The sequence below is a fragment of the Anabrus simplex genome, chromosome 1 (genome assembly GCF_040414725.1).
Source record: "Anabrus simplex isolate iqAnaSimp1 chromosome 1, ASM4041472v1, whole genome shotgun sequence".
In the NCBI taxonomy this organism is placed as follows: Eukaryota; Metazoa; Arthropoda; class Insecta; order Orthoptera; family Tettigoniidae; genus Anabrus; species Anabrus simplex.
Window position 1 is genome coordinate 27,736,931 of NC_090265.1, and position 25,309 is coordinate 27,762,239.

The 25,309-nt window shown below is 39.7% G+C and overlaps 1 protein-coding gene across 1 annotated transcript in view; it reads left to right on the forward strand.

The window, feature by feature from the left end:
* The window catches only part of LOC136860016 (clarin-3), a 212,772-nt gene extending 205,402 nt beyond the window's left edge, over positions 1 to 7,370 (forward strand). The window contains exon 4 of the mRNA XM_067138731.2: positions 7,136 to 7,370. Coding sequence (XP_066994832.1) covers positions 7,136 to 7,271 — 136 coding nt within the window. The 3' untranslated portion in view covers positions 7,272 to 7,370. The remainder of the gene's footprint in view (positions 1 to 7,135) is intronic.
* The last annotated feature ends 17,939 nt before the right edge of the window (positions 7,371 to 25,309 follow it).

Sequence of the window (25,309 nt, forward strand, 5' to 3'; positions counted from 1 at the left end):
TCCCAGTCCTTTATAATATATCCATTATTTCTTGTTATCCTTCACCATGGATCCTGTCCAGCGAAAAGGTCTCATAAAAAAGAGAGCAGTTATTAAGTCTCGTATAAAGCGTTTAGCTAGTTTTGTCAGTACATTTAATGAAGGCTCAAATCTGAATGATATTCGAGTTAGGCAAAGGCTGCTATGTTCAAGTAAGGAGGAATACAACGATGTTCAACCCCAGTTAGAAATTAGCGATACCGAAGAAGTTCATGATGCAGATAGGGAATCCACTGAAGAACTCATCCTAGAAATAGAATCTAAGATGGAAACTCTGTTGAATGCAAATTCGAGTGCAACTTCCCCCACAACATCTAGTTCTTCAAATACCAGTAGCATGCATGAAATAAGACTCCCTACAATTTCACTGCCAAAATTTACAGGAATTATTTCTAAATTTATTCATTTTCGAGATACCTTCCAGAGCCTGGTAATTAATAATCATGCCTTAACAGACATACAGAGGTACTATTACCTACTATCATGCTTATCGGGAGAACCTCATAAATTAATTGAAAGCTTGCCTGTCACTGAAAGCAATTTCAAGGTAGCTTGGGAATTAATCTTTCAGAGATATAATAACCCCAAATTGATTGTAGACCTGCACGTTAAGCAACTGCTAGATCTTCCGTCAGATAAAACAGAATCAGCTAAGGATTTAAGAGTGCTGCTAAATCAACTGCTGAGCAACCTGAGCGCTATTGAAGTAATGGAAATAGATGTGCCTCTGCATGAAATTGTGTTATCTCGCTTAGTGCTAGATCGAATCAGCCTCGGTCTAAGAAAACAGTGGGAAGTCAAATCCTCAGATAAGAAGTTCCCTCGCTTGAAGGATTTAGTAGCTTTCTTGGAGAATAGTTGTCAAACTCTGGAGCTAATCAACCCCGAAAAACACCAAAGCGATAAGCAACAGGTCGTATCCAAACATGGTGGTGATAAGTGCAGTAAGAAGTCCTTTGTCACAACAGCAACTCATTGTGAGTTTTGTAAGGCTTCTCACACCCTAACAAAATGCCCTAAGTTTCGTGAAGCCAGCGTTGGAAATAGAATAGATTTCACCAAGAAGTGTAAACTTTGCTTTAACGGTCTGGGTGCTAATCATACTTTCAAGGAGTGTAGTTCAGGAAATTGTCGAATCTGCAATAATAGACATCATACTCTGTTGCACAAGGAGCAGAGTACATCCTACAATGCTTCTACTACATCAGAAACCAACCAGACTCAGCAGCAAACCTACTGTGCTGTGGAGAGCAACTATACTCATGTAGAAGTTCTATTGTCAACAGCTCTCGTAGTGGTCACAGACAAACGTGGGAATGCACATCAGTGCCGAGCTCTACTTGATAGTGCGTCTCAAATGCATTTCATGTCCAGGCGTTTGGTAGATCGCTTAGGGATTGAATTGAGTCGGCACTCAATGCCTATAAGGGGAATTAGTGATACTAAGGCAACTGAATCATCTCATATTTGTCAAATCCAAGTTACATCTAGGGTCACAGACTACACTGCCCCTATTGCTTGTGCTGTACTTCCTCGCATTACTGGTCAGCTCCCTACAGTACAGCTTGACACGTCTGACTGGCAGCTACCACAGGACATTCCCTTGGCGGATCCTCAATTTAGTACATCAGGTGAAGTTGATTTACTACTGGGGGCTTCTGTGTTTTTTGACATACTGCGTCGTGGTCAACTTACGAGAAAGAATCATCCTGTACTACAGGACACTGAATTTGGTTGGATCTTATCAGGCACGATACCACCACACTCTCTCAAGTCTACTAGCAAGAAAGTAATGTCTTGTCTTATGCGCGGCAATGAACTGCACGTACAGGTCGAACGATTTTGGCAACAAGAAGAAGTAAATATGTCTCCCCCGCGTTCTAAGGAAGAAAGTCAGTGCGAAGAACACTTTGTGAACAACACTACTAGGGACAGCACCGGAAGATATGTTGTAAGACTGCCTATTAAACCACACCATGAGGAACTTGGGGATTCATTTAAATATGCCACTCGTTGCCTCAGTCAAATTGAACAGCGGTTACATCGCCAACCAGACTTGAAGAAGGACTATGTTGAGTTCATCACAGAATATGCTGATCTTCATCACATGGAACTTGTGACAACGCAAACCAATAAGCCTACATATTACCTGCCACATCATGCTGTAATTAAGCAGTCGAGCACTACCACTAAGGTCAGAGTCGTCTTCAACGCCTCTGCTAAAACTACTAGTAACTACTCACTGAACGATATCTTGATAGTTGGACCTACGGTGCAAGAAGACTTGTATTCTATCATCTTGAGATTTAGAACACATAAGTATGCCTTCACTGCAGATGTTACAAAAATGTACAGGCAAATTCTAGTTCATCCTGATGACCAAGACCTGCAACGTATTGTATGGCGTTCATCTCCGAATGAACCTATCCATATTTATCGACTTTCCACTGTAACTTATGGTACCTCAGCAGCGCCTTTTTTAGCCACGAGATGCCTGGTACAACTTGCCAACGACGGTGCACTGCAATACCCAAGAGCGTCGGAGACATTACGAAGAGACTTCTATGTTGATGATGTTCTGAGTGGAGCAGATACCATTGGAGATGCACTCAGTCTGCAACAAGAGCTGATCGAACTACTCAGTAGCGCAGACTTTCCTCTTCGTAAATGGTGTGCTAACCATCCCACTCTTTTAGAGCACATACCTCTTGAGCACCAAGAATCATAACTGCCCTGGAGTCTGGATGACAAGGAAGAGGGTACCATTAAGGCCTTGGGACTACTGTGGCATCCTCTAAAGGACATCTTCCAGTTTGTAGCTACCAGTCACACCCAGAAGACCACAACCTGGACAAAACGTAGTGTGTTATCCTGCATTTCATCCATTTTTGATCCTTTGGGCCTCTTAGGTCCAGTAATAATAAAATGTAAAATTTTCTTGCAACACTTATGGCAGGCGAAAGTGGACTGGGCTCAGAGTTTGCATCTTGAGCTATTAACTACTTGGGAACAGTTTCATGCATATTTGCCATCACTCAACGACATTCGCATCCCTCGAAGTGTGACGGGAGACGGAGAGATTAAACAATTTGAGTTACACGGATTCTCTGATGCTTCAGAAAGAGCCTTTGGAGCATCTGTTTACCTACGGAGTATAGATGTCAAGGATAATGTAACAGTAGTACTGTTAAGCTCCAAATCCAGAGTAGCACCACTGAAACAGATTTCCCTGCTTAGACTTGAACTATGTGGTGCATTACTCCTTGTAAAGTTAATGGATAAGATTAAAACTGCTCTTAACCTCAAAATTGAACAAAACTACTATTGGACTGATTCTACCATAGTTCTAGCTCGGCTGCAGGAGAGCCCGCATCTTGGAAAACGTTTGTTGGTAACCGAGTGTCTGAGATACAACAACTTTCATCTGTAGAACAATGGAACCATGTGACGTCACAGGACAATCCAGCTGACATCATTTCGAGAGGGATTGAACCACATCTTCTTCAAGACAATCTGTTATGGTGGGCGGGATCATCCTGGCTCTACCAGCCACCGTCATCCTGGCCTGTCAGCGACATGAAGAAAACTTCCGAACTCACTGATGTACCAGAGCAACGGAAACCAGCTGTTTGCTTACTTGTTATCAGTCATTTCCTTGAAGATTTCGTCCAACGCTTTTCTTCTTGGTCACGGCTGGTGAGAGTCATGGCTTTCATACTAAGATACATGAACAACCTCAGGCTTGCTGCTTCAAGGAGACAGGTGGGAAGTCTGACTGTAGTAGAACTTCAAGAGGCATCGCACAGGATCATTCGCACTGCCCAAGAACAAGAATACGGTAAGGAGCTTCAAGATCTGCGACTTGGCAGACCGATCGCAAAGGACAGCAAGTTGAAGTCTCTTCATCCCTTTGTAGATGCAAACCAGATGCTTAGGGTGGGCGACAGATTGGAACAATCTCAAGCTCCATACAACCAGAAACATCCCATCATCCTACCACCTAATCATCATGTGACCAGGTTGTTAGTAATGTGTGAGCACATGCGACTTCTGCATGCTGGACCCCAACTTTTGCTTGCAACCATTAGACAACGATATTGGATACCTAATGGTAAGTCTGTCATTAGGCACTTAACACACAAGTGTCTCCCTTGCTACAAGTTGAAGGCAAGTACATCAACTCAACTCATGGGCCAGCTCCCACACCACAGGGTAGAACCCACCAGACCATTTTTGAACTGCGGAGTTGACTATGGGGGTCCACTTTACATTAAGCAAGGGACCCGTAAGAGCAAAACAAAGCTAAAATGTTATATTGCTCTATTCATCTGCATGGCTACCAAGGCGATCCATCTTGAACTTGTCTCTGACCTGTCTACTGATGCGTTCCTAGCTGCTCTGCGTAGATTTACATCGCGTCTGGGTATCTGCCAGAATATCTACAGCGACAATGGAAGTACATTCGTGGGAGCAAGAAACGAGCTACGGGAGCTTCACACCCTCTTCAGATCTCAAGTACATCAGAGGAAGGTAGATGACTTCGCATCTCAATGTGGAATCCAGTGGCATTTTATTCCACCGCATGCCCCTAATTTTGGTGGGCTGTGGGAGGCTGGCATAAAGTCTACTAAGTCCCATTTGAAGAAGGTTGCAGGGAATCTTGTACTGACTTTTGAAGAAATGTCCACGTTGTTAGTCCAGATTGAGGCATGCCTGAATTCGGACCAATAACTAAATTGTCTGATAATCCCGATGACTATTCATTCCTGACTCCCGGTCACTTCCTGATTGGAGAACCTCTCACAACCATCCCAGAGCAGATTTACTTACAGTTTCAGGTTCTCGTCTGTCCAGGTGGCAACTACTTCAGCGTTGCAGACAGTACTTCTGGAAGCGGTGGTCAAGGGACTATCTATGTCAACTCCAGCAGCGGACTAAGTGGTCAGCAGGAAGGGTCAACCTTCAACCCGGAACTCTGGTTCTTCTCAAGGAAGACAACTTGCCACCTCTCGTGTGGCAGACAGGGATCGTGGTAGATACACATGCAGGTGCTGACGGCTTGGTGCGAGTTGCCACTATTCGCACTCCCAAGGGGACCTTCAAACGCCCAATTGCAAAACTTTGTGTTTTCCCAGAAGAGGTTGAAACTGTATATAGTGAAAAAGTGTAATTAGTGAAAAGGTGTAATCTTTTATGTGCTAAAACTTTGTTTTTTTCATTTGACTTTTTCATTGTGAGTGCTAATTTTTATTGTTCTTAATAATATTTAGGCCTATGTTTGTAATTTATATATAAATTAGGTGGGCGGTATGTTGAACGCCATGTGTTTTCTTTCGTCAGAGGTCAGCACAATCAGACTGCTACAGCCCCAGTGGAAGGGGGACAGAGTCACGCGCCTCACCGGCGTCAGTGAGTTCAGAGACTTGGACGAGCGCGGGTAACGGTATTGTGTTTGTGCGCTACAACATGGACCACGGCGTCCTAATGTATATTTTGTACAGTGTAAATAGTTTTGTGAATAAATGAAGTATGTAATGTACAATATGTTGGCCTTCCCTTTGCACTTAATGAAGTACATTTCGTGGACTGTGGGAAGAGCTAGGCCTCGTTCAACACGAGTAAGCAACTCGAAAACGATACCGAACACTCTGCTCTATTGAATAAATTAAGGTCCGTTTCTCATTAACGTCATTCAAGATTTGGATGTTAGTTATTTTTTCTGTCCAACTCGTTCCTGTCAGTCTTCTCCAGAATAATTTCGAGTAATAGAGAAATAAATACGCGTGAAGAATTGGACAGACGGTCGGAAAATGTAACTTACTTCGAGTACTGAAAATTCGAGTATTGGACGTTCGGGATATCGAGGTTGAACTGTATTATTATATTATTGTTATTATTTGTATTATTATTTTATAATTATTCGTATATATAAATGAGAGTGATTAGGTACATTTTCTTGTAACCATTTTTATGTTTTTTAGTTTAAGATTTTAAATTTAATGGTCAATTCACATTGTAACTGTAGATATGTATGCCTTATATCCTGTACTTTTTCACTTAGACCGTGGCACAATATATATATGTGTATATATATGTGATGAAATCCAAGAATTAAAAAATCTTCCTATTTTTGATGTCTAAAAGTTGGCAGCTAAGCTGACACAGTAGCAGTGGTTCTGTGCCCACGAGTGAAACTCAACCAAGTAGTAGTAGTTCTGCGAAGAAAAGAAATGAGACTAAAACTTTAAGTAAGCAAAGTCAACAGCTGAAATGTAACGCATACAAATACATTACAAAGAACAACGTAGGCAAGGGTTGTTATTATTATCCCAGTCCATAATTTGTGATTTTACTTTTCCTTTCTTTACTGAAAGCGAGACACTGATATTAACTGCATAAAAGTAATAATTTAATAGGTTTACATTGATATGAATTCATCAAGCATAGTATTTAGGGAGATCTGCTATTTGTATTTAAAATAGTTCAAGGCGATCATTTCCGGTTATTTGAAAGTTCTTTGTCGAATTTATTTGCCAATTTCTTCTGTTTTTCTTACTTTCTTCCTTCTAACATCTATAACCACTGCATGGGTTATGCACGAAACAAAATATTCTGTGTTATTTGTTTGTACTGTGCTTCATGATCGGGATTTTATATTTATATTGTCTTGAGAATAAATTAAATGCTAACATGTTTAAATAATCAACGCAAAATATGACAACCTTGCTGACAGCGCTCACTTGCTTTTTAAACGACACGCGCCCTTTGTGTCTAGAGGAAATGGACCGACTGACAACCCTCATTATCACTAAGGCGGGCTTAGTTTTGGGATCAGAAGCTGCCGCATGGGTATACGTTCAGCGTCAGTATACCAAGTCTTTTTTTCTTCAAACCCTTATCTAATTTGCCACATAATAATCTCCTCTTCCTATTGAATGCTTCCTTCATTATAGCAATACTAGTCACCATAAAGAGAAATGTGAAAATGTGCATTATCTCTTTTGGGGCCAACAGTATTCGGTCCAACTTTAATACTGTGCATTTTGTATATGAAGACTTTTTGTGATACCTAATGACACTCTTTATCTCTTCTCAGGTTTGTCGTTGGAGCTGTCGTGGTACATTTTGTGAACATCGTGGTGATCTACATTGGAACCAGCGAGGGTCGCGAGAAGAAGGTGCCGCAGCCAATGATAGAGGAGAAGTCAAATGGTGCCATCATGTTGTACTGACGTGTGTTAGTGAACAAGTTCTGTTAAATACCAAAGTTAGACTGTGAGCAATGAACTGTCTGTGAAAAGGAGATATTAGACTGTGAATGAGTGAACTGTGAGATATGAGACTCTGTGGATACCTGCAAGTGAAAGGACAGACAATGTGGTATCTTTGTATTACTAATAAATAGATACTCATTTCATAATAAAGTCAACCTTTTGTACAATTATACCATGCCTTCATCCATGTAGCAAAGAAACCAATTTAAGCCTACAGTCCCATAGTAATTAATTCAAATAATGAAAATGAAAATCCGCAACCTGTTTCCAGTCATTCTAGCAGGTGAGGCAATGATTCAGAGTGTTGCTGAAATGAAAGACAACAGGAAAAACTGGAGGACCCGGAGAAAAACCTGTCCCGCCTCTGCTTTGTCCAGCACAAATCTCACCTGGAGTGACTGGGATTTGAACCACGGAACCAAAGGGTGAGAGGCCGGCGCACTGCCGCCTGAGTCATGGAGGCTAATTCAGATGATGTTTCTAAAAAATATTTACAATGGTTGTCAATAGTTAACGATTGATTGATTGATTGATTGATTGATTGATTGATTGATTGATTGATTGATTGATTGATTGATTGATTGATTGATTGATTGATTGATTGATTGATTGATTGATCTCTGTGATGCTCGTTTTTGTTGCTCTATAGTGTCGAAGGATAGACACTAAAAGCTTTGTCAACGAACTGACTCTGGACTTTTGAAAGGTGGATATATCACATAATGTTCCAGATCCGATGGGTAGACATTGCCCGTGAGAAGGTACTCTCTCCTTCTGGGAATTCATGTGAAGTCTTAGCCCTAATGCTTTTCAAAATCAGACAATTAAATATAAATTCAGTGTTCTTATTCATTTGAATTATACTTTCTATTTTTTAAATAAAAACTTAGTAATTTATTGTAATGTTATATAGAGCTGGGCTGAATGCCTTAGACAGTTGAGGGACTGGCCTTCTGACCCCAAATTGGCAGGTTCGATCCTGGCTCAGTCTGTTGGTATTTGAAGGTGCTCAAATAAACTGATCGATCAATCAATCAGTCAATCAATCACCACTGATCTGAATTTAAGGCAGTTGTCCAGATGATAGATTTCCTATCTGTTGTTTTCCTAGCCTTTTCTTAAGTAATTGCAAAGAATTTGGGAATTTATTGAACATCTCCCTTGGTAAATTCTTCCAATACCCAACTCCCCTTCGTATAAACAAATATTTGCCCCAATTTGTCGTCTTAAATTCCAACTTTATCTTCATATTGTGATCTTTCCTACTGTTAAAAACTCCACTCAAACTTACTCATCTACTGAATTCATTCCACGCCATCTCTGCACTGACAGCTGGGAACATACCACTCATTATTACAAGTTATAAACCTCATTATTGATCCGTATTGAAAATTGTTATAGTTAAAAAACAATGAAGGTATTTATTAAACCACCTGTTCAATACTTTACATCCACTTATAAGTGGTTACATAAATATATTAACATTTAATATTTTCGGGACATGTTTCGCCCCTAATTTAGGGCACATTCAGCCTAAAATACAATCTTAAAAAGTTACACATCATATTAAAAGAAAAGTTAGAAGATTGGCCTTGTAGCCTAATTACTAAAAATTGGTACACTTAATGTGAATAATACATTGATACATTAATAAAACATGTTAATTGGAGCATTGTCTATGGTGATTTTAAAATTAATGGGACCGAGACTAAAACTTCTTCATATAAAATTATGTGGTTCCAATAAAATTGGCCGTTATTTCACCTAATGTGATACTGCGTATATTGCCAACAAAATAAAGGCCTTAACACAGACACACAAAAGTATGTCTTGCAAACAGCGTGTTCAGGGCCGCTCTTGATGTCGTAAACGTGAAGAGGAAGCAGAACCGTCAGATGATTATCGTAGAAAATGTGGTCCTTTATACCGGTACCATTGTAGGGAACCTTTGCCAAGAGATACCAGTAGTATACTGGGATAATGTTCTCTGTAAGAGAAGGAAAGAACGTCTTAAAAAGGGTAAACACAAGGAGAGAATCCTTTGTCTTTCATTAGAATAGATGAGGACTTCGTGTTTTTTGTAAGCTGTTACACATTATCTGCCGTCGTGTTAGTAACCGCCATTCTGATGGCTCTGTTTCTCGTATCGTATCTGTGCTACAGAGACGGTAGTGAACTCGGAGGGAAGGAGTGTGGAAGGGAGGAGAGGATGGGTGGAGCTAACTGTATCGCGGTTGACGAAGGGGCGGAGTTAACAAATATGATGGAAGTAGGCCTACTATTCGAAGATACGGAAGGAGCTTTAGGGTATAAAGAATTAAATATACTAGAGATCCTAACTTTATCTGAACTATCCGCATTTAATAATTTAGTATAATATAGTATAATATACTTTTAATGTCCGTTACGTCATTAAGATTCTGATCCTTGTTATATGTCTGGTCTAAATAAACATATAAACTTTCTAGTTCGTTTAACAGTCTTCCTTTTTCTATATTTCTAATTATTATCGCTAGATCTTCCTCTATGGATTCAAATCGTGGCCAGTCTCTCTCATATACAAGCTCATCGCTGAGTACTTTCTATGTTTATCCGCGTTATCATGTTCCATATATCTTGTCATAAAGCTTCTTGCAGTGTGTCCGACATATTATGATTAATTACACTGTGAACATTTAAGTCTATATACTCCCGATCCCAAATAACAATTTTTGTCATACTTAACTTTATTGTGATTAAAGAATATGGAATGGTTTGTGTTAGTAGTTCTAAATGCTATATTAAATTTATGTTTTTTGAAAACAAAAAAATCTGGTGAATAGCTGGGTTGTTGTAAGTGAATGTAGCAAACTCAGTCTTTTTGGTTTTGTATGGTATCAGATTCGTTGATAACCTGTTTTTAATGTTATTGATCAGTCGATTGATCATTTCTACTTTGAAACCATTCAGTCTAGCAAGGTTTTTAATATAATTTAACCCTGTCTTCAAATTCTTGGAAGATAGAGGAATTCTAAGCGCTCTGTACTGTAGAAAGTTGCCTGTTTTTGTGAATTCAGGTGTAATGAGGAATTGTTTAGAGTTGTGGATGTTTGTGTCGGCTTTCTAAAGATTTGGAAATCAAAGGTGTTACCTTTACGCGTGGTTGTTACACAATGAGTTGTCGATCTCGTCCTTTTTAGTAAATTTCAAATTGGGTTCGATTTCATTTAACTTATCTAAAACTTCTTGACTATTGGTGACCTCTTTGTTTATAATTACAAATGTATCGTCTACGTATCTCAACCGTAAATCAATTCCTTTAATTTTTGCTTTTATTTCATTGTGTTCGATTGAATCCATGAATGTGTCGGAACCACATCATTTCATATGAAGAAGTTTTAGTCTCGGACTCATTAATATTAGAATCACCATAGACAATGCTCCAATAACATGTTTTATTGATGTATCAATGTATTATTCTCATTAAGTGTACAAATTTTTAGTAATTAGGCTAGAAGGCTAATCTTCTAGCTTTTCTTTTAATATTATGTGTAACTTTTTAAGGTCGTATTTTAGGCTGAAGAAGCCTAAACATGTCCCAAAAATATTAAGTATTAAGATATTTATGTAACCACTTATAAGTGGATGTAAAGTATTGAACAGGTGGTTTAATAAATACCTTCATTGTTTTTGAACTATAACAATTTTCAATACGGATCAAACAGACACCAAAGATAAAAATGCAGATGGTGATTATTACACGTGAAACAGATAATTGTACGGAAATTTTGCCAAAAGATTCAGTGTCCAGACATACGGTTGTTACGATTTTATTTATATAGAAGAAGATGATTATGCATCTAAGAAACATTAAAAGCAGCTGGAATTGATAAGATTTCTGGGGATCAGTGGCGAAGCAATTAGATAATTAATGGGTAGGCAGGAAATCTTACCTTAAAAATCTGTGTAGAGTAGTTCTAAACGTCGAGCTTTTAGGTTGCAAAATGGTCGCTCACACGGTCCTTCAGTACTTAATCACTCATAAATCCCTTCACAAGCAATTTTTCGATAGAAATGGTTCTAAGACTGCTGAGTCTTTCATTGTTCATTGAATTACGCCAGTATGTTTTTATCCTCTTCAGAGTGCTCATACTCCTTTTAGAGGAAGCCATGATCACAGGAAGTGTTAATATTAAACGAATCAATTCTGACAATTCTACATACAGTACCTGGTTGTTCGAGATCATTGAGGACAATAGGGTTTTGAAGGGACAAATTTTTTTCTATACCGGAATAAATGTTAATCAATTCATTTTCCAATCTTTCCCTATTAAAAAAGGGAAAATATTCATAAGACTGTTCTGTTTAATAGCAGGGAAGCTCTCTTTGTAAACTATGAACTGAGTTGGATCCAACAACTCAACAAACTGGATGCTTTCAAAATCGCCAAACCGTATTTCCATTTGCATAATTAAGGTGTCAAGAACTTCATATGTTAACATTTTGAGCGTTTGGAGTGTCCTGTCATCTACATTTTTCTCGTTATTTATTTTTCGACATTTTACAACGCTAGAAGACACTGTATTTTCTGATCGCATGTCCTTGAGGATACCAGTGGTTTTTCTAATTTCAATATTGCGAAGAATTACATCAGGTGTGCTTTTGTGTTGCAGTAGAGTAAAGAGATGGTCTGTATAAATAAAAATTTATTTATAGAGACATAGCAAATAAATGAATTGGGCCTTCTTGAGTATGGCAAGCTACCCAGCAGCTGAATTGTACGACTCACTGTCCCAACCCTCATAATTCTCTGCAACGTCTTCAAAAGCCTGTCTTAGATCATCATAGTGTGAAAATATTGTGTGGACTGTTCTCGAATGAAAGCTCCACCGGGTAGCGCATGCTTGTGGAAGTCTGAGTCCTTTGGATTCCAGAAGATAAGCTCCTTTTGAGGATCTACTAAAAAATGAATAAAAACGCTGTCAGATTATGAATGAAGAGCCTGACTGATTTTATTGTTTTGGAGGAATGGAGAAGAACGAGGTTTAACTTGTGGGCATAAAAGAGTAGAAATATTGCCCTTGGGAAAACTTGCTTAACGTAATGCTGAACACCGCCATATGTTCCTGTTGTGGAGCCTCCGTCATATGTTTAACGTACGACTTTATCGATCACTCCCCACTTTCGAAGAATATCGACAATTGATTATGATAAAGCCTGATGCAGTCTTATCAATCGAAACATCATAAAAGCCTATGAATCTTTCTGTGGGACCATGTTTTGAGCAGAACCTGAATATTACACTAACTTGAGATTTGTTTGATACATCTAAGGCCTCATCTGCCAGAATACCAATGAAATCACAAGAATCTCACTCTCCTTTGGTTGTCTCCTGAATTACGGTAGTTACAGACTCAATTAATTCATTCTGTATTTTGCTTGATGTGCTTTTAAAGCCCGATGTGGACTGGACATGATCTCAAATGTACTGTTCCTGTTTCGAAAGAAGATCTAACAACTCTAAGTAATTGCCCCTGTTGGTCGAGTCTTCCCCTTCAAAATGACCTCGAAATCCAATCCCAAGGAAACACACAATGTCAACAAGTCTCTCAACAACAAGACAATTTTATTTCACGACTTCGTTATGTTTAATGGCTTGGAATTGTGCACCTTCAGATAAAGAATGTTCTATCCTCCAGCGCCCCAGTTAACGGAATCTCTCTTCATTCTGAATATGTTTATTTGAATTTTGTTGCTTCTCTGCCTTTCTAAGAAAGTTTTTTGTACCAACTACCCCATTTAAAGTCCATTCCTCTTCACCGCCAAACAAAACATGTATAACGAAAAAGCTTCTTGCTTTCGGAACAGGCTGTTAACCACGAATATCGTGTATACCAAGAAAATTGAAATGTTCTCAGAATATTTAATATCCATATTATGCATGCATCTTTTGGTTTTGGATTCACACTTCTCTTCGTAAGTCCAAGATGAGAACGGCTTACGTTTTAAAGAGTTCAAAAGACTCGCTAAGTTTCCGAAGGGGCCCACTTCACATATTATTTCAACGCGATTTTCAACCGGTTGTTATCAGTCTCGTTTTACACAACTAAAAGTCCATCTCTAAATTGTCAAAAATAAAGCCAATAATGCATAGATTGAATACTAATTCAAAAGAAAAACAGACACTTAACAATAGGGTACTGGAGTTATGTATCCCGAAGCCGGAAGCCAAACCCATGGTCTCCACAGTCCAGGACTTGGGGTTTTAAGAGTATATTGTAAGTTAGTTTAAAAGCCAATATTTTAAACCCACTTGGTCATCTCACAAGGGAATGCACTTCCCCAAGAACACGGGTTTCACTCTCAAGAAACATGAAATAAACCATGTTGCACTTAAAGATCACCTGTCAAAGAACAAGGGTTGCACTCTCCGACAAACATGAGTTTCTCGACAAACAAACCCACTCGCTCTTTTGAGACACTGTGTGTGGTATGAAATTCCTGGCTTACTATAAGAGTGTTGCAATGTCACCTGCCAAAACACAAGGGAGGAAAACATTACTTCTTAGGTGTGACCACCCACGTCACCCCACTTTAGCAAACATGTAAGATCGCTCTCACTGGACTGACACGTGACTCTAACCTGATAACCTATGGTATAAAACTAGCTGACCAAGAAGGCCCGCTCTCATTCGTTTAACAGCCAACTACCGAGTGGTTTGGTTCTCAGGCTTCGCACGTCTCAGATCAGGAGTTCAATCTCTGTATATAGTAGAGATGTAATTTAACTCAAACTTAATTCTTGTACATAGGAATAGCCAGTTATATTAATAAACAGAATTAACACCAAGTGTCTTCTCATTACGACTGAATTAGATAACGCTCAGCGCGATATTGAACTATCGGAACCTGATAGTTCAGTACCAAGAAAAATATAAATATTGTTGAGCTACAAAACTTAACTCTGGTACTTCATTGTCACTTTCGCGCTGGGAGTTACTAGGCTCTCAAATAGTACAGGAGACTTGCCTCTCTGAGGTCTAGATCTTGCGGAGAGAGGAGTGCGGGTGGTAAACATTATCTTTCCTCCACCACCCCGCCCCAGTCTACAGACTGACTGAAGGGAAACAAAACAAAAAGTCCTGGGTGAGACAAGTTACAGACTGCCTCCCTGTCAGAACAAGTGGTCTGCTGTCGCCATCTAGCGGGGCGATCAGCGTAGCACATCAACTGCTGTCATTATGTAGCACATATCAAAGAGACATTATTGTTGATTTAACACAGTACCGGTAACAAGGGCAGATAAGTCCGTTACGATATTTATGTTTAATCGTATTTCTTAGGGTAGGCATTGCCTCAAATGACTCCAAGTAGTTTCGCCACTGCTGGGGATATACTAAAGACAATGGGTTTGGATATAGTTCCATATCTGAAGTACTTATTTGATTATTGTTTGCATGAAGGAGCTATACCAAATGAATGGAGAGTTGCTATAGTAGCCCCTGTGTATAAAGGAAATGGTGAGAGACATAAAGCTGAAAATTACAGGCCACTCAGTTTGACATGCACTGCAAGTAAGCTTTGGGAAAGCATTCTTTCAGAAATTGTTAGACATGTTTGCAAAATTAATAACTGGTTCGATAGAAGGCAGTTCGGGTTTAGGAAAGGTTATTCCACTGAAGCTCAACTTGTAGGATTCCAGCAAGATATAGTGGATATATGTATAAGCGATATGAGTAAAGATGTGGAATCAGAGATGAGGCTTTTCGCGGAAGATGTTATTCTGTATAGAGCATTAAATAAGTTACAAGATTGTGAACAACTGCAAAATGACCTTCATAATGTTGTGAGATAGGACAGTAGGCAATGGTATGATGATAAATGGGGTTAAAAGTCAGGTTGTGAGTTTCGCAAGTAGGAAAAGTCCTCTCAGTTTTAATTACTGCGTTGATGGGGTGCAAGTTCATTTTGGGGATCATTGTAAGTACGCAGGTGTTAATATAAGGAAAGATCTTCATTGGAGTAATCACATAAATATGATTATAAATAAAGAAAACAGAAGTTATAAGTAAAACCTTCTGTGCACACTGTTGCTAGCAGGGCCTCAAGAAAACATTGTGAGTTTTACAAAGAAAGTTAACTTGAACTGTGTTTATACAGTTGGTGATGCTTGAGATAGTTTGACAGAAGAAAATTTTAAAACCTGATGTAAAATATTGTGGCCTAAAGGTATAGAAGAAAAATTTGTGCAAACTGAAGTTCCAACTTTGAAATGCAGTACCAAGCTTCGAAAATTGAGACGATGCTAATGAATGGTTGAATATTGATCAAAATGACTTTGATGATGACAAAATTCTGACTGCTTTAACAGATAGTGAAGCACCTGTAGATGAAGGTGATAATGTAGCTGAAAACAAGGACGAAGAAAGCGCTAAGCCTAATCTTTAATTATATTCGCTATAAATTGGCTGGATGAAATGTCCAGGTTGCCTGTCTACAAGTTAGGAGACTTGCCTTCAAAGAAACAAAGCTCCAGAACAATTCGAAAAAGATCAATGCCTTTACATTTACTTCGTCATCATTATTTGCCATGGTATAGTCATGGTATGGTATAGTACCATATCTGAAGTACTTATTTGATTATTGTTTGGTCGGAGGAGATATACCAGATGAATGGAGAGTTGCTATTGTAGCCCCTGTGTATAAAGGAAAGGGTGATAGACATAAAGCTGAAAATTACAGGCCAGTAAGTTTGACATGCATTGTATGTAAGCTTTGGGAAGGCATTCTTTCGGATTATATTAGACATGTTTGTGAAATTAATAACTGGTTCGATAGAAGGCAATTCGGTTTTAGGAAAGGTTATTCCACTGTAGCTCAACTTGTAGGATTCCAGCAAGATATAGCAGATATCTTGGATTCTGGAGTTCAAATGGACTGTATCGCGATCGATCTGTCTAAAGCATTTGATAGGGTGGATCATGGGAGACTACTGGCAAAAATGAGTGCAATTGGACTAGACAAAAGAGTGACTGAATGGGTTGCCATATTTCTAGAAAATAGATCTCAGAGAATTAGAGTAGGTGAAGCTTTATCTGACCCTGTAATAATTAAGAGGGGAATTCCTCAAGGCAGTATTATCGGACCTTTATGTTTTCTTATATATACAAATGATATGAGTAAAGTAGTGGAATCGGAGGTAAGGCTTTTTGCGGATGATGTTATTCTCTATAGAGTGATAAATAAGTTACAAGATTGTGAGCAACTGCAACGTGACCTCGAAAATGTTGTGAGATGGACAGCAGGCAATGGTATGTTGATTAACGGGGTTAAAGTCAGGTTGTGAGTTTCACAAATAGGAAAAGTCCTCTCAGTTTTAATTACTGTGTTGATGGGGTGAAAGTTCCTTTTGGGGATCATTGTAAGTATCCATGTGTTAATATAAGGAAAGATCTTCATTGGGGTAATCACATAAATGGGATTGTAAATAAAGGGTACAGATCTCTGCACATGGTTTTGAGGGTGTTTAGGGGTTGTAGTAAGGATGTACAGGAGAGGGCATATAAGTCTCTGGTAAGACCCCCACTAGAGTATGGTTCCAGTGTATGGGACCCTCACCAGGATTACCTGATTCAAGAACTGGAAAAAAACCAAAGAAAAGCAGCTCGATTTGTTCTGGGTGATTTCTGACAAAAGAGTAGCGTTAGAAAAATGTTGCAATGTTTGGGTTGGGAAGAACTGAGAGAAAGAAGAAGAGCTGCTCGACTAAGTGGTATGTTCCGAGCTGTCAGCGGAGAGATGGCGTGGAATGATATTAGTAGACGAATAAGTTTGAATGGCGTTTATAAAAGTAGGAAAGATCACAGTATGAAGATAAAGTTGGAATTCAAGAGGACAAACTGGGGCAAATATTCATTTATAGGAAAGGGAGTTATGGATTGGAATAACTTATCAAGGGAGACGTTCAATAAATTTCCAATTTCTTTGAAATCATTTAAGAAAAGGCTAGGAAAGCAACAGATAGGGAATCTGCCACCTGGGCGACTGCCCTAAATGCAGATCAGTATTGATTGATTGACTGATTTTTTAGATTTATTTAGTGCTGTTCGCAGTTCAGTATGCACTTAAAATTAGTTTTGTGTCATTTTTGCTTCATGTTTGATAATCCGAATGAATCAATACTCTGAACAGAGCTGAACATCAATTAGTTTGGATTATCGTGCTCCACTGTAAATATCATAACATCCCCATGTGATCCTTTCATACAGTTCAAAAGAGAACGATTGCATCTGAAGATTTCAAATGAACGCAACCCAAGTTCGCCAACACTAGCCTAATATCTTTCTATAAATTCCGTAATTACCATGAAATCATAATTGCTAGTATTTCAGGCTAACCTAAATTCAGCCTATTTTGATCCAAATCCATTGACATTCTGATAATATCCTTGCACAACTTTGATAACTCTATACAGAGCATTCATTTCCATATGAAGTCTTGAGAATGAAATATGAGTTTTCTACTCCTTACTGCTATTTTATCTTTACACAGAGACATTTGCCTGTAGTAAGTACATTTACTTCGTCATCATTATTTGCCATGGTGTAGTCAACCTTAACGAAAAGCCCCATTATTATTATTATTATTGCAGCTATCGAGCTCGGTCCCCATTAATTTAATTATTAAACTAATCATGTCTTTCACCCCTACAACCAAGACTCAACAATGCTGGAGATTCTAACATCTGATGGCATCGTATCTTTATCAAGATTTTGATGAACTTTCTGGATTAACTGAAGGCTGAGATTCTTCGAGTACACTGTGTTCAGTAGTGATCTTGAGACCGATTCTCCTGTATTGCGATCTGTGCGACATTCCAGTAACTACGCGTTTAAGCTTCATAGTATATCAGAAGTTATTGCGTGAAATAACTTTCTCATATGGAAAAGTGTGAGATGATAAATTTTGTCAAAAGCTTGGAAAAGTACGGTACTGCATGTTCAACTACGAGCCCCTTAATCCCGTTAACGAAAGTAAAGACATAATGTCAGTATCTTAATGGTTCATGTTTGTGGATTACTGTAGTCACGTCCTAGTTCGTGAACCATGGGCAACGGCTGAGTGGCCTAGTAAGTGGTCCTGAGAGTCGGGATACCAGTTGCTATGGAATGGGAGTGGGCATCTCGGACATATTCTGAGTCGTGGCCCTCCTTGTGCTCAGGCGGCCAGGACTACACAATTCACCGGTGGTCCATAACCCGTTAGAGGAGAGATCCTCACTTGGACTATGTGCAAGTAGGGCAGCATCCTGCTTCATGAATTTACCGAGCTCAGAACACTTTAAGCAAGCCTCGGACCTATGGGAGTAATGGAGTCCCACTCCCATTTGACAGGCGAGGGACTCCTTGGAAACAACTTGGCGAACGAAATGGAATTCGATGGGGAGCTATCAATATTAATGGGGCTTATGGAAGAAAGAAGGTAGAACTTGCTGAGTCAGCAAAGAGGATGCATCTGGATGTGCTAGGAGTAAGTGATATTCGGGTAAGGGGAGATAAGGAGGAAGAGATAGGAGATTATAAAGTGTACTTGACGGGTGTTAGAAAGGGAAGGGCAGAGTCTGGGGTAGGGCTCTTTATCAGGAATACCATTGCACGCAACATAGTTTCTGTTAGGCACGTAAGTGAGCGAATGATGTGGGTAGATTTGTCAGTGGGAGGAATTAGGACAAGAATTGTGTCCGTGTATTCACCATGTGAGGGTGCAGATGAGGATGAAGTTGACAAGTTTTATGAAGCATTGAGTGACATCGTGGTCAGGGTCAACAGCAAGGATAGAATAGTGCTAATGGGCGATTTCAATGCGAGAGTTGGGAATAGAACTGAAGGATACGAAAGGGTGATTGGTAAATGTGGGGAAGATATGGAAGCTAATGGGAATGGGAAGCGTTTGCTGGACTTCTGTGCTAGTATGGGTTTAGCTGTTACGAATACATTCTTCAAGCATAAGGCTATTCACCGCTACACATGGGAGGCTAGGGGTACCAGATCCATAATAGACTATATCTTAACAGACTTTGAATTCAGGAAATCTTTTAGGAATGTACGAGTTTTTCGGGGATTTTTCGATGATACAGACCATTATCTGATCTCTAGTGAACTAAGTATCTCTAGGCCTAGGGTAGAGAAAGTGAAATCTGTCTGCAAACGAATAAGGGTAGAAAATCTCCAGGATGAGAAAATTAGACAGAAGTACATGGATATGATTAGTGAGAAGTTTCGAACAGTAGACAGTAAGCAGGTTCAGGATATAGAAAGTGAATGGGTGGCATACAGGGATGCTGTAGTAGAAACAGCAAGGGAATGCCTAGGAACAACTGTGTGTAAAGATGGGAAAAGGCGAACATCTTGGTGGAATGATGAAGTGAGAGCAGCCTGTAAACGTAAAAAGAAGGCTTATCAGAAATGGCTCCAAACAAGGGCCGAGGCAGACAGGGATTTGTACGTAGATGAAAGAAACAGAGCGAAAGAAATACTTGTTGAATCCAAAAAGAAGTCATGGGAAGATTTTGGTAATAACCTGGAAAGGCTAGGTCAAGCAGCAGGGAAACCATTCTGGACAGTAATAAAGAATCTTAGGAAGGGAGGGAAAAAGGAAATGAACAGTGTTTTGAGTAATTCAGGTGAACTCATAACAGATCCCAGGGAATCACTGGAGAGGTGGAGGGAATATTTTGAACATCTTCTCAATGTAAAAGGAAATCATCCTGGTGGTGTTGCAAACAGTCAAGGTCATGGGGAGGAGGAAAATGATGTTGGTGAAATTATGCTTGAGGAAGTGGAAAGGATAGTAAATAAACTCCATTGTCATAAGGCAGCAGGAACAGATGAAATTAGACCTGAAATGGTGAAGTATAGTGGGAAGGCAGGGATGAAATGGCTTCATAGAGTAGTAAAATTAGCGTGGAGTGTTGGTAAGGTACCTTCAGATTGGACAAAAGCAGTAATTGCACCTATCTATAAGCAAGGGAACAGGAAGGATTGCAACAACTATCGAGGTATTTCATTGATTAGTATACCAGGCAAAGTATTCACAGGCATCTTGGAAGGGAGGGTGCGATCAGTCGTTGAGAGGAAGTTGGATGAAAACCAGTGTGGTTTCAGACCACAGAGAGGCTGTCAGGATCAGATTTTCAGTATGCGCCAGGTAATTGAAAAATGCTTCGAGAGGAATAGGCAGTTGTGTTTATGTTTCGTAGATCTAGAGAAAGCATATGACAGGGTACCGAGGGAAAAGATGTTCGCTATACTGGGGGACTATGGAATTAAAGGTAGATTATTAAAATCAATCAAAGGCATTTATGTTGACAATTGGGCTTCAGTGAGAATTGATGGTAGAATGAGTTCTTGGTTCAGGGTACTTACAGGAGTTAGACAAAGCTGTAATCTTTCACCTTCGCTGTTCGTAGTTTACATGGATCATATGCTGAAAGGTATAAAATGGCAGGGAGGGATTCAGTTAGGTGGAAATGTAGTAAGCAGCCTGGCCTATGCTGACGACTTGGTCTTAATGGCAGACTGTGCCGAAAGCCTGCAGTCTAACATCTTGGAACTTGAAAATAGGTGCAATGAGTATGGTATGAAAATGAGCCTCTCGAAGACTAAATTGATGTCAGTAGGTAAGAAATCCAACAGAATTGAATGTCAGATTGGTGATACAAAGCTAGAACAGGTCGATAATTTCAAGTATTTAGGTTGTGTGTTTTCCCAGGATGGTAATATAGTAAGTGAGATTGAATCAAGGTGTAGTAAAGCTAATGCAGTGAGCTCGCAGTTGCGATCAACAGTATTCTGTAAGAAGGAAGTCAGCTCCCAGACGAAACTATCTTTACATCGGTCTGTTTTCAGACCAACTTTGCTTTATGGGAGCGAAAGCTGGGTGGACTCAGGATATCTTATTCATAAGTTAGAAGTAACAGACATGAAAGTAGCAAGAATGATTGCTGGTACAAACAGGTGGGAACAATGGCAGGAGGGAACTCGGAATGAGGAGATAAAGGCTAATTTAGGAATGAACTCGATGGATGAAGCTGTACGCATAAACCGGCTTCGGTGGTGGGGTCATGTGAGGCGAATGGAGGAGGATAGGTTACCTAGGAGAATAATGGACTCTGTTATGGAGGGTAAGAGAAGTAGAGGGAGACCAAGACGACGATGGTTAGACTCTGTTTCTAACGATTTAAAGATAAGAGGTATAGAACTAAATGAGGCCACAACACTAGTTGCAAATCGAGGATTGTGGCGACGTTTAGTAAATTCTCAGAGGCTTGCAGACTGAACGCTGAAAGGCATAACAGTCTATAATGATAATGTATGTATGTAATGTATTATTATTATTATTTTGCTAGTTGCTTTACGTCGCACCGACACATATAGGTCTTATGGCGACGATGGGACGGGAAAGGGCCAGGAATTGGAAGGAAGGGGCCGTGGCCTTAATTAAGGTACAGCTCCAGCATTTGCCTGGTGTGAAAATGGGAAACCACGGAAAACCATTTTCAGGGCTGCCGACAGTGGGGTTCGAACCTACTATCTCCCGAATACTGGATACTGGCCGCACTTAAGCGACTGCAGCTATCGAGCTCGGTCCCCATTAATTTAATTATTAAACTAATTATGTCTTTCACCCCTACAACCAAGACTCAACAATGCTGGAGATTCTAACATCTGATGGCATCGTATCTTTATCAAGATTTTGATGAACTTTCTGGATTAACTGAAGGCTGAGATTCTTCGAGTACACTGTGTTCAGTAGTGATCTTGAGACCGATTCTCCTGTATTGCGATCTGTGCGACATTCCAGTAACTACGCGTTTAAGCTTCATAGTATATCAGAAGTTATTGCGTGAAATAACTTTCTCATATGGAAAAGTGTGAGATGATAAATTTTGTCAAAAGCTTGGAAAAGTACTGCATGTTCAACTACGAGCCCCTTAATCCCGTTAACGAAAGTAAAGACATAATGCCAGTATCTTAAACTGTTCACGACTTGTGAGGTGGACATCTTAGCTGAACAACCCCGCATAATGTAGATAGGACGTACACCTCCGTGGATACTAGAGGCGTGAGACGGGGCAAGATGAGCATTATGCATCAGTGGAACGTGTAATCTAAAATGCCTGAGTTTGCTCCAATTCTTTCGAGAGGGTAGTGATGGGCAATGCTCTCGAGACCGATTCTCCAGTGCTGTGATTTGTGCGTAGTCCCAATATCATAATATACCATCAGCGTTCTCATGTGGAAATGTGTGTGCCGATAAATTTTGTCAAAAGCCTACAAAAGTACTGCATGTTCAACTACAAACTCCTTGATACCATTAATGAAAGCGGAAAAACGTCAGTATCTTAAACGGTTCACGAGTTACTTGAGCGATGTTGTGTGTCGACATATTTCACTTCTTTAGAATAAACAACACAGCAGGCTGTGCTATGTGGCATCTCTTCAAAATAACCTACATCCACGACTTACATTGCGTTTTGTACACTATCTTAAATTTCGTCGTGTACAATAAGACAAAATTACACATTGCACCATCATATACCAAAGTATCTAATTATGACGCGAATACTCTATAACATTGTAAGGAATTATTTCCCTCTTCACCAAAATATCGCTAAACACAAGTAGTGGTCATATGATATTGAATGTGGTGTCTGATAACTAGTGTCGTGCATTGTTCGAACTTGAGACGGGTAACCAAGACAGAACATCATGTGCCTTACTTCATATGCAACCAGTATCACGCATGAGTGGAGCATGTAAGCAAAAATGCACGAGTTTGCTCCAGTTGTTCGAGAGTGCATGTTCGAAGCGAAACTTGCTGACTAGGGAGGATGGCCTTGCTTGCTTTACTGACGGTGCAAGCAATGTGTTTTTTTTTTTTTTTCAGAAATAGGGAATCCCTTGTTTACATAGAGCAAAGCCCGGGAATTTGGAGGTATAAAAGGGCGAAGGAATGGTTGTTACCCGTTAGTTTTGAGCTGAAGTTCACCATGCCACGTGAATCGACGGACAGCGTTACGGCTAAAATTCAAAGCAGTGAATATAAACTAATCAAGAGAGATGGGATCAGTTCTGATGTTTGGAAGAAGTTCCTGCTTGTGGTCACTGCAGATAGTGTCCGGCTCCATGGCTAAATGGTTAGCGTGCTGGCCTTTCGTCACAGGGGTCCCGCGTTCGATTTCCGGCAGGGTCGGGAATTTTAACCGTAATTTTTAATTCCCCCGGCACGGTGACTGGGTGTATGTGTCGTTTCCATCATCATTTCATCATCACGACCCGCAGGTCGCCTATGGGAGTCAAAAAAGACCTGCACCTGGCGAGCCGAAGTCCTTGGACACATCCCGGCACTAAAAGCCATACGCCATTTCATTTTACTTCAGATAGTCAGCAGACAGGGTATGTTTCCTGTGAAATGCACTGTTAACATATAAATCCGATACAATTCATTTAAAAAACACGTTTGAAAATTTAATGCTGGCTTTTCTCGCCAAGTATTGCCCGACATTACAAAGCAAACCATAACTAGCGCGTGCGTTTTCATGTGTGCCAAAGATTTCCGACCGTTTAACAACTGTTCCCGGAGAAGTCATTCAAGAATTAGGGCAAGAACTGATTAATATCGGTGCTAATTTAGGAAAATTAGATATTGTTGATGTGTTACCGCATCCTTCCACCATCATTAGAAACGTCCAAGCAAAGGCAGATGAAATACGAAGCGAAATAATGCCGCTGATTATTTCTGCTATGCACGACAAATGTTGCTCGTCTACTGTTATGTGGACTGACCAATACAACCAAACCCATTATCTGACGTGACTACGCAGCATATAGACAGAGAGTGGAAGCTGATCAGTAATGTGCTTTTTACTACAGAATTTCCAAATACAAAAAAAACAAGTGCAAGTATAATTGAGGAAGTTCACGAAAGAATGTCCGAGTTAAACATTCCACAGTGTGATTATGAAGACATGTTTTTTGTAACAGATCAGGGTTCAAACATAAAGGAAGCATTCGAAGAACATAGACGTCTGCCTTGTGCTGTTCTCTGCACAAATACAGCACTTGTGCACATATTCGATGAAACGAGATTACTTGTGGAAGATGCTCCAGTATCTGCAAACACAATAAACGCCGCGAAGGCAGTTGTAGTGAGGTATCTGAAAAAACGGTATTGCTGTCCAGTTTCAATCAGCGGTACAGCAAGAAGTAATGACAAGGTGGAATAGTCTCTAATCAATGTTACAGCTGATTTTAAGCAGTATGATCAAATTATTGCGCTGTTGCGAAATCATAATACCTTCCAAAAGTTAGATGGCTTCAGTTATGAGGTTGCAGAAGAGATGGTAGCTTTTCTCAAACCATTCAAAGAAGCAACCATGATCTGGAACATGACACAGCACCAACAATTCACTTAGTACTCTTGTGGTTCCATAAACTGCGGCAGCACTGCTCAGTCAGTGAATCAGACAGTGACATATTTGTTAATGATTGACTTCTTCATTTTCTATCACTAAGTAATATGCATATAGTCATTACATTAATATTATGTTAAACCTTGATTTTACTTTCAGGAAATCCGTAAAATGAAAATCAGAGCTCACAAGCTATTAAGTGAAAAGGTCAGCTCTCAACTGTACACAAAATAGCCACATTTCTATGGCCTCCGTTTCCCACCTGAACATGTTAGAAGAAGATGAAAGGAAGAGCGTAATGGACAAAGTCAGGCGTACCTGTATAATATCTGATATATCAGGTTCGTAATATAATTTGCTGTGTGTAATTACTTAAGTGATTATATTACAACGTCCATCAAACATATCGTTAAGTTTCTTCTTTCTTTATTTCTAATTTTATATTTCTGTCTCTATAGATCCTTTACGTCGCACTGTGCGTGCATCGACCAGCCTACAAGAGCGTCCGGAAAAAGAACGAATTCAGTGAGTGGAAAAGCGACAG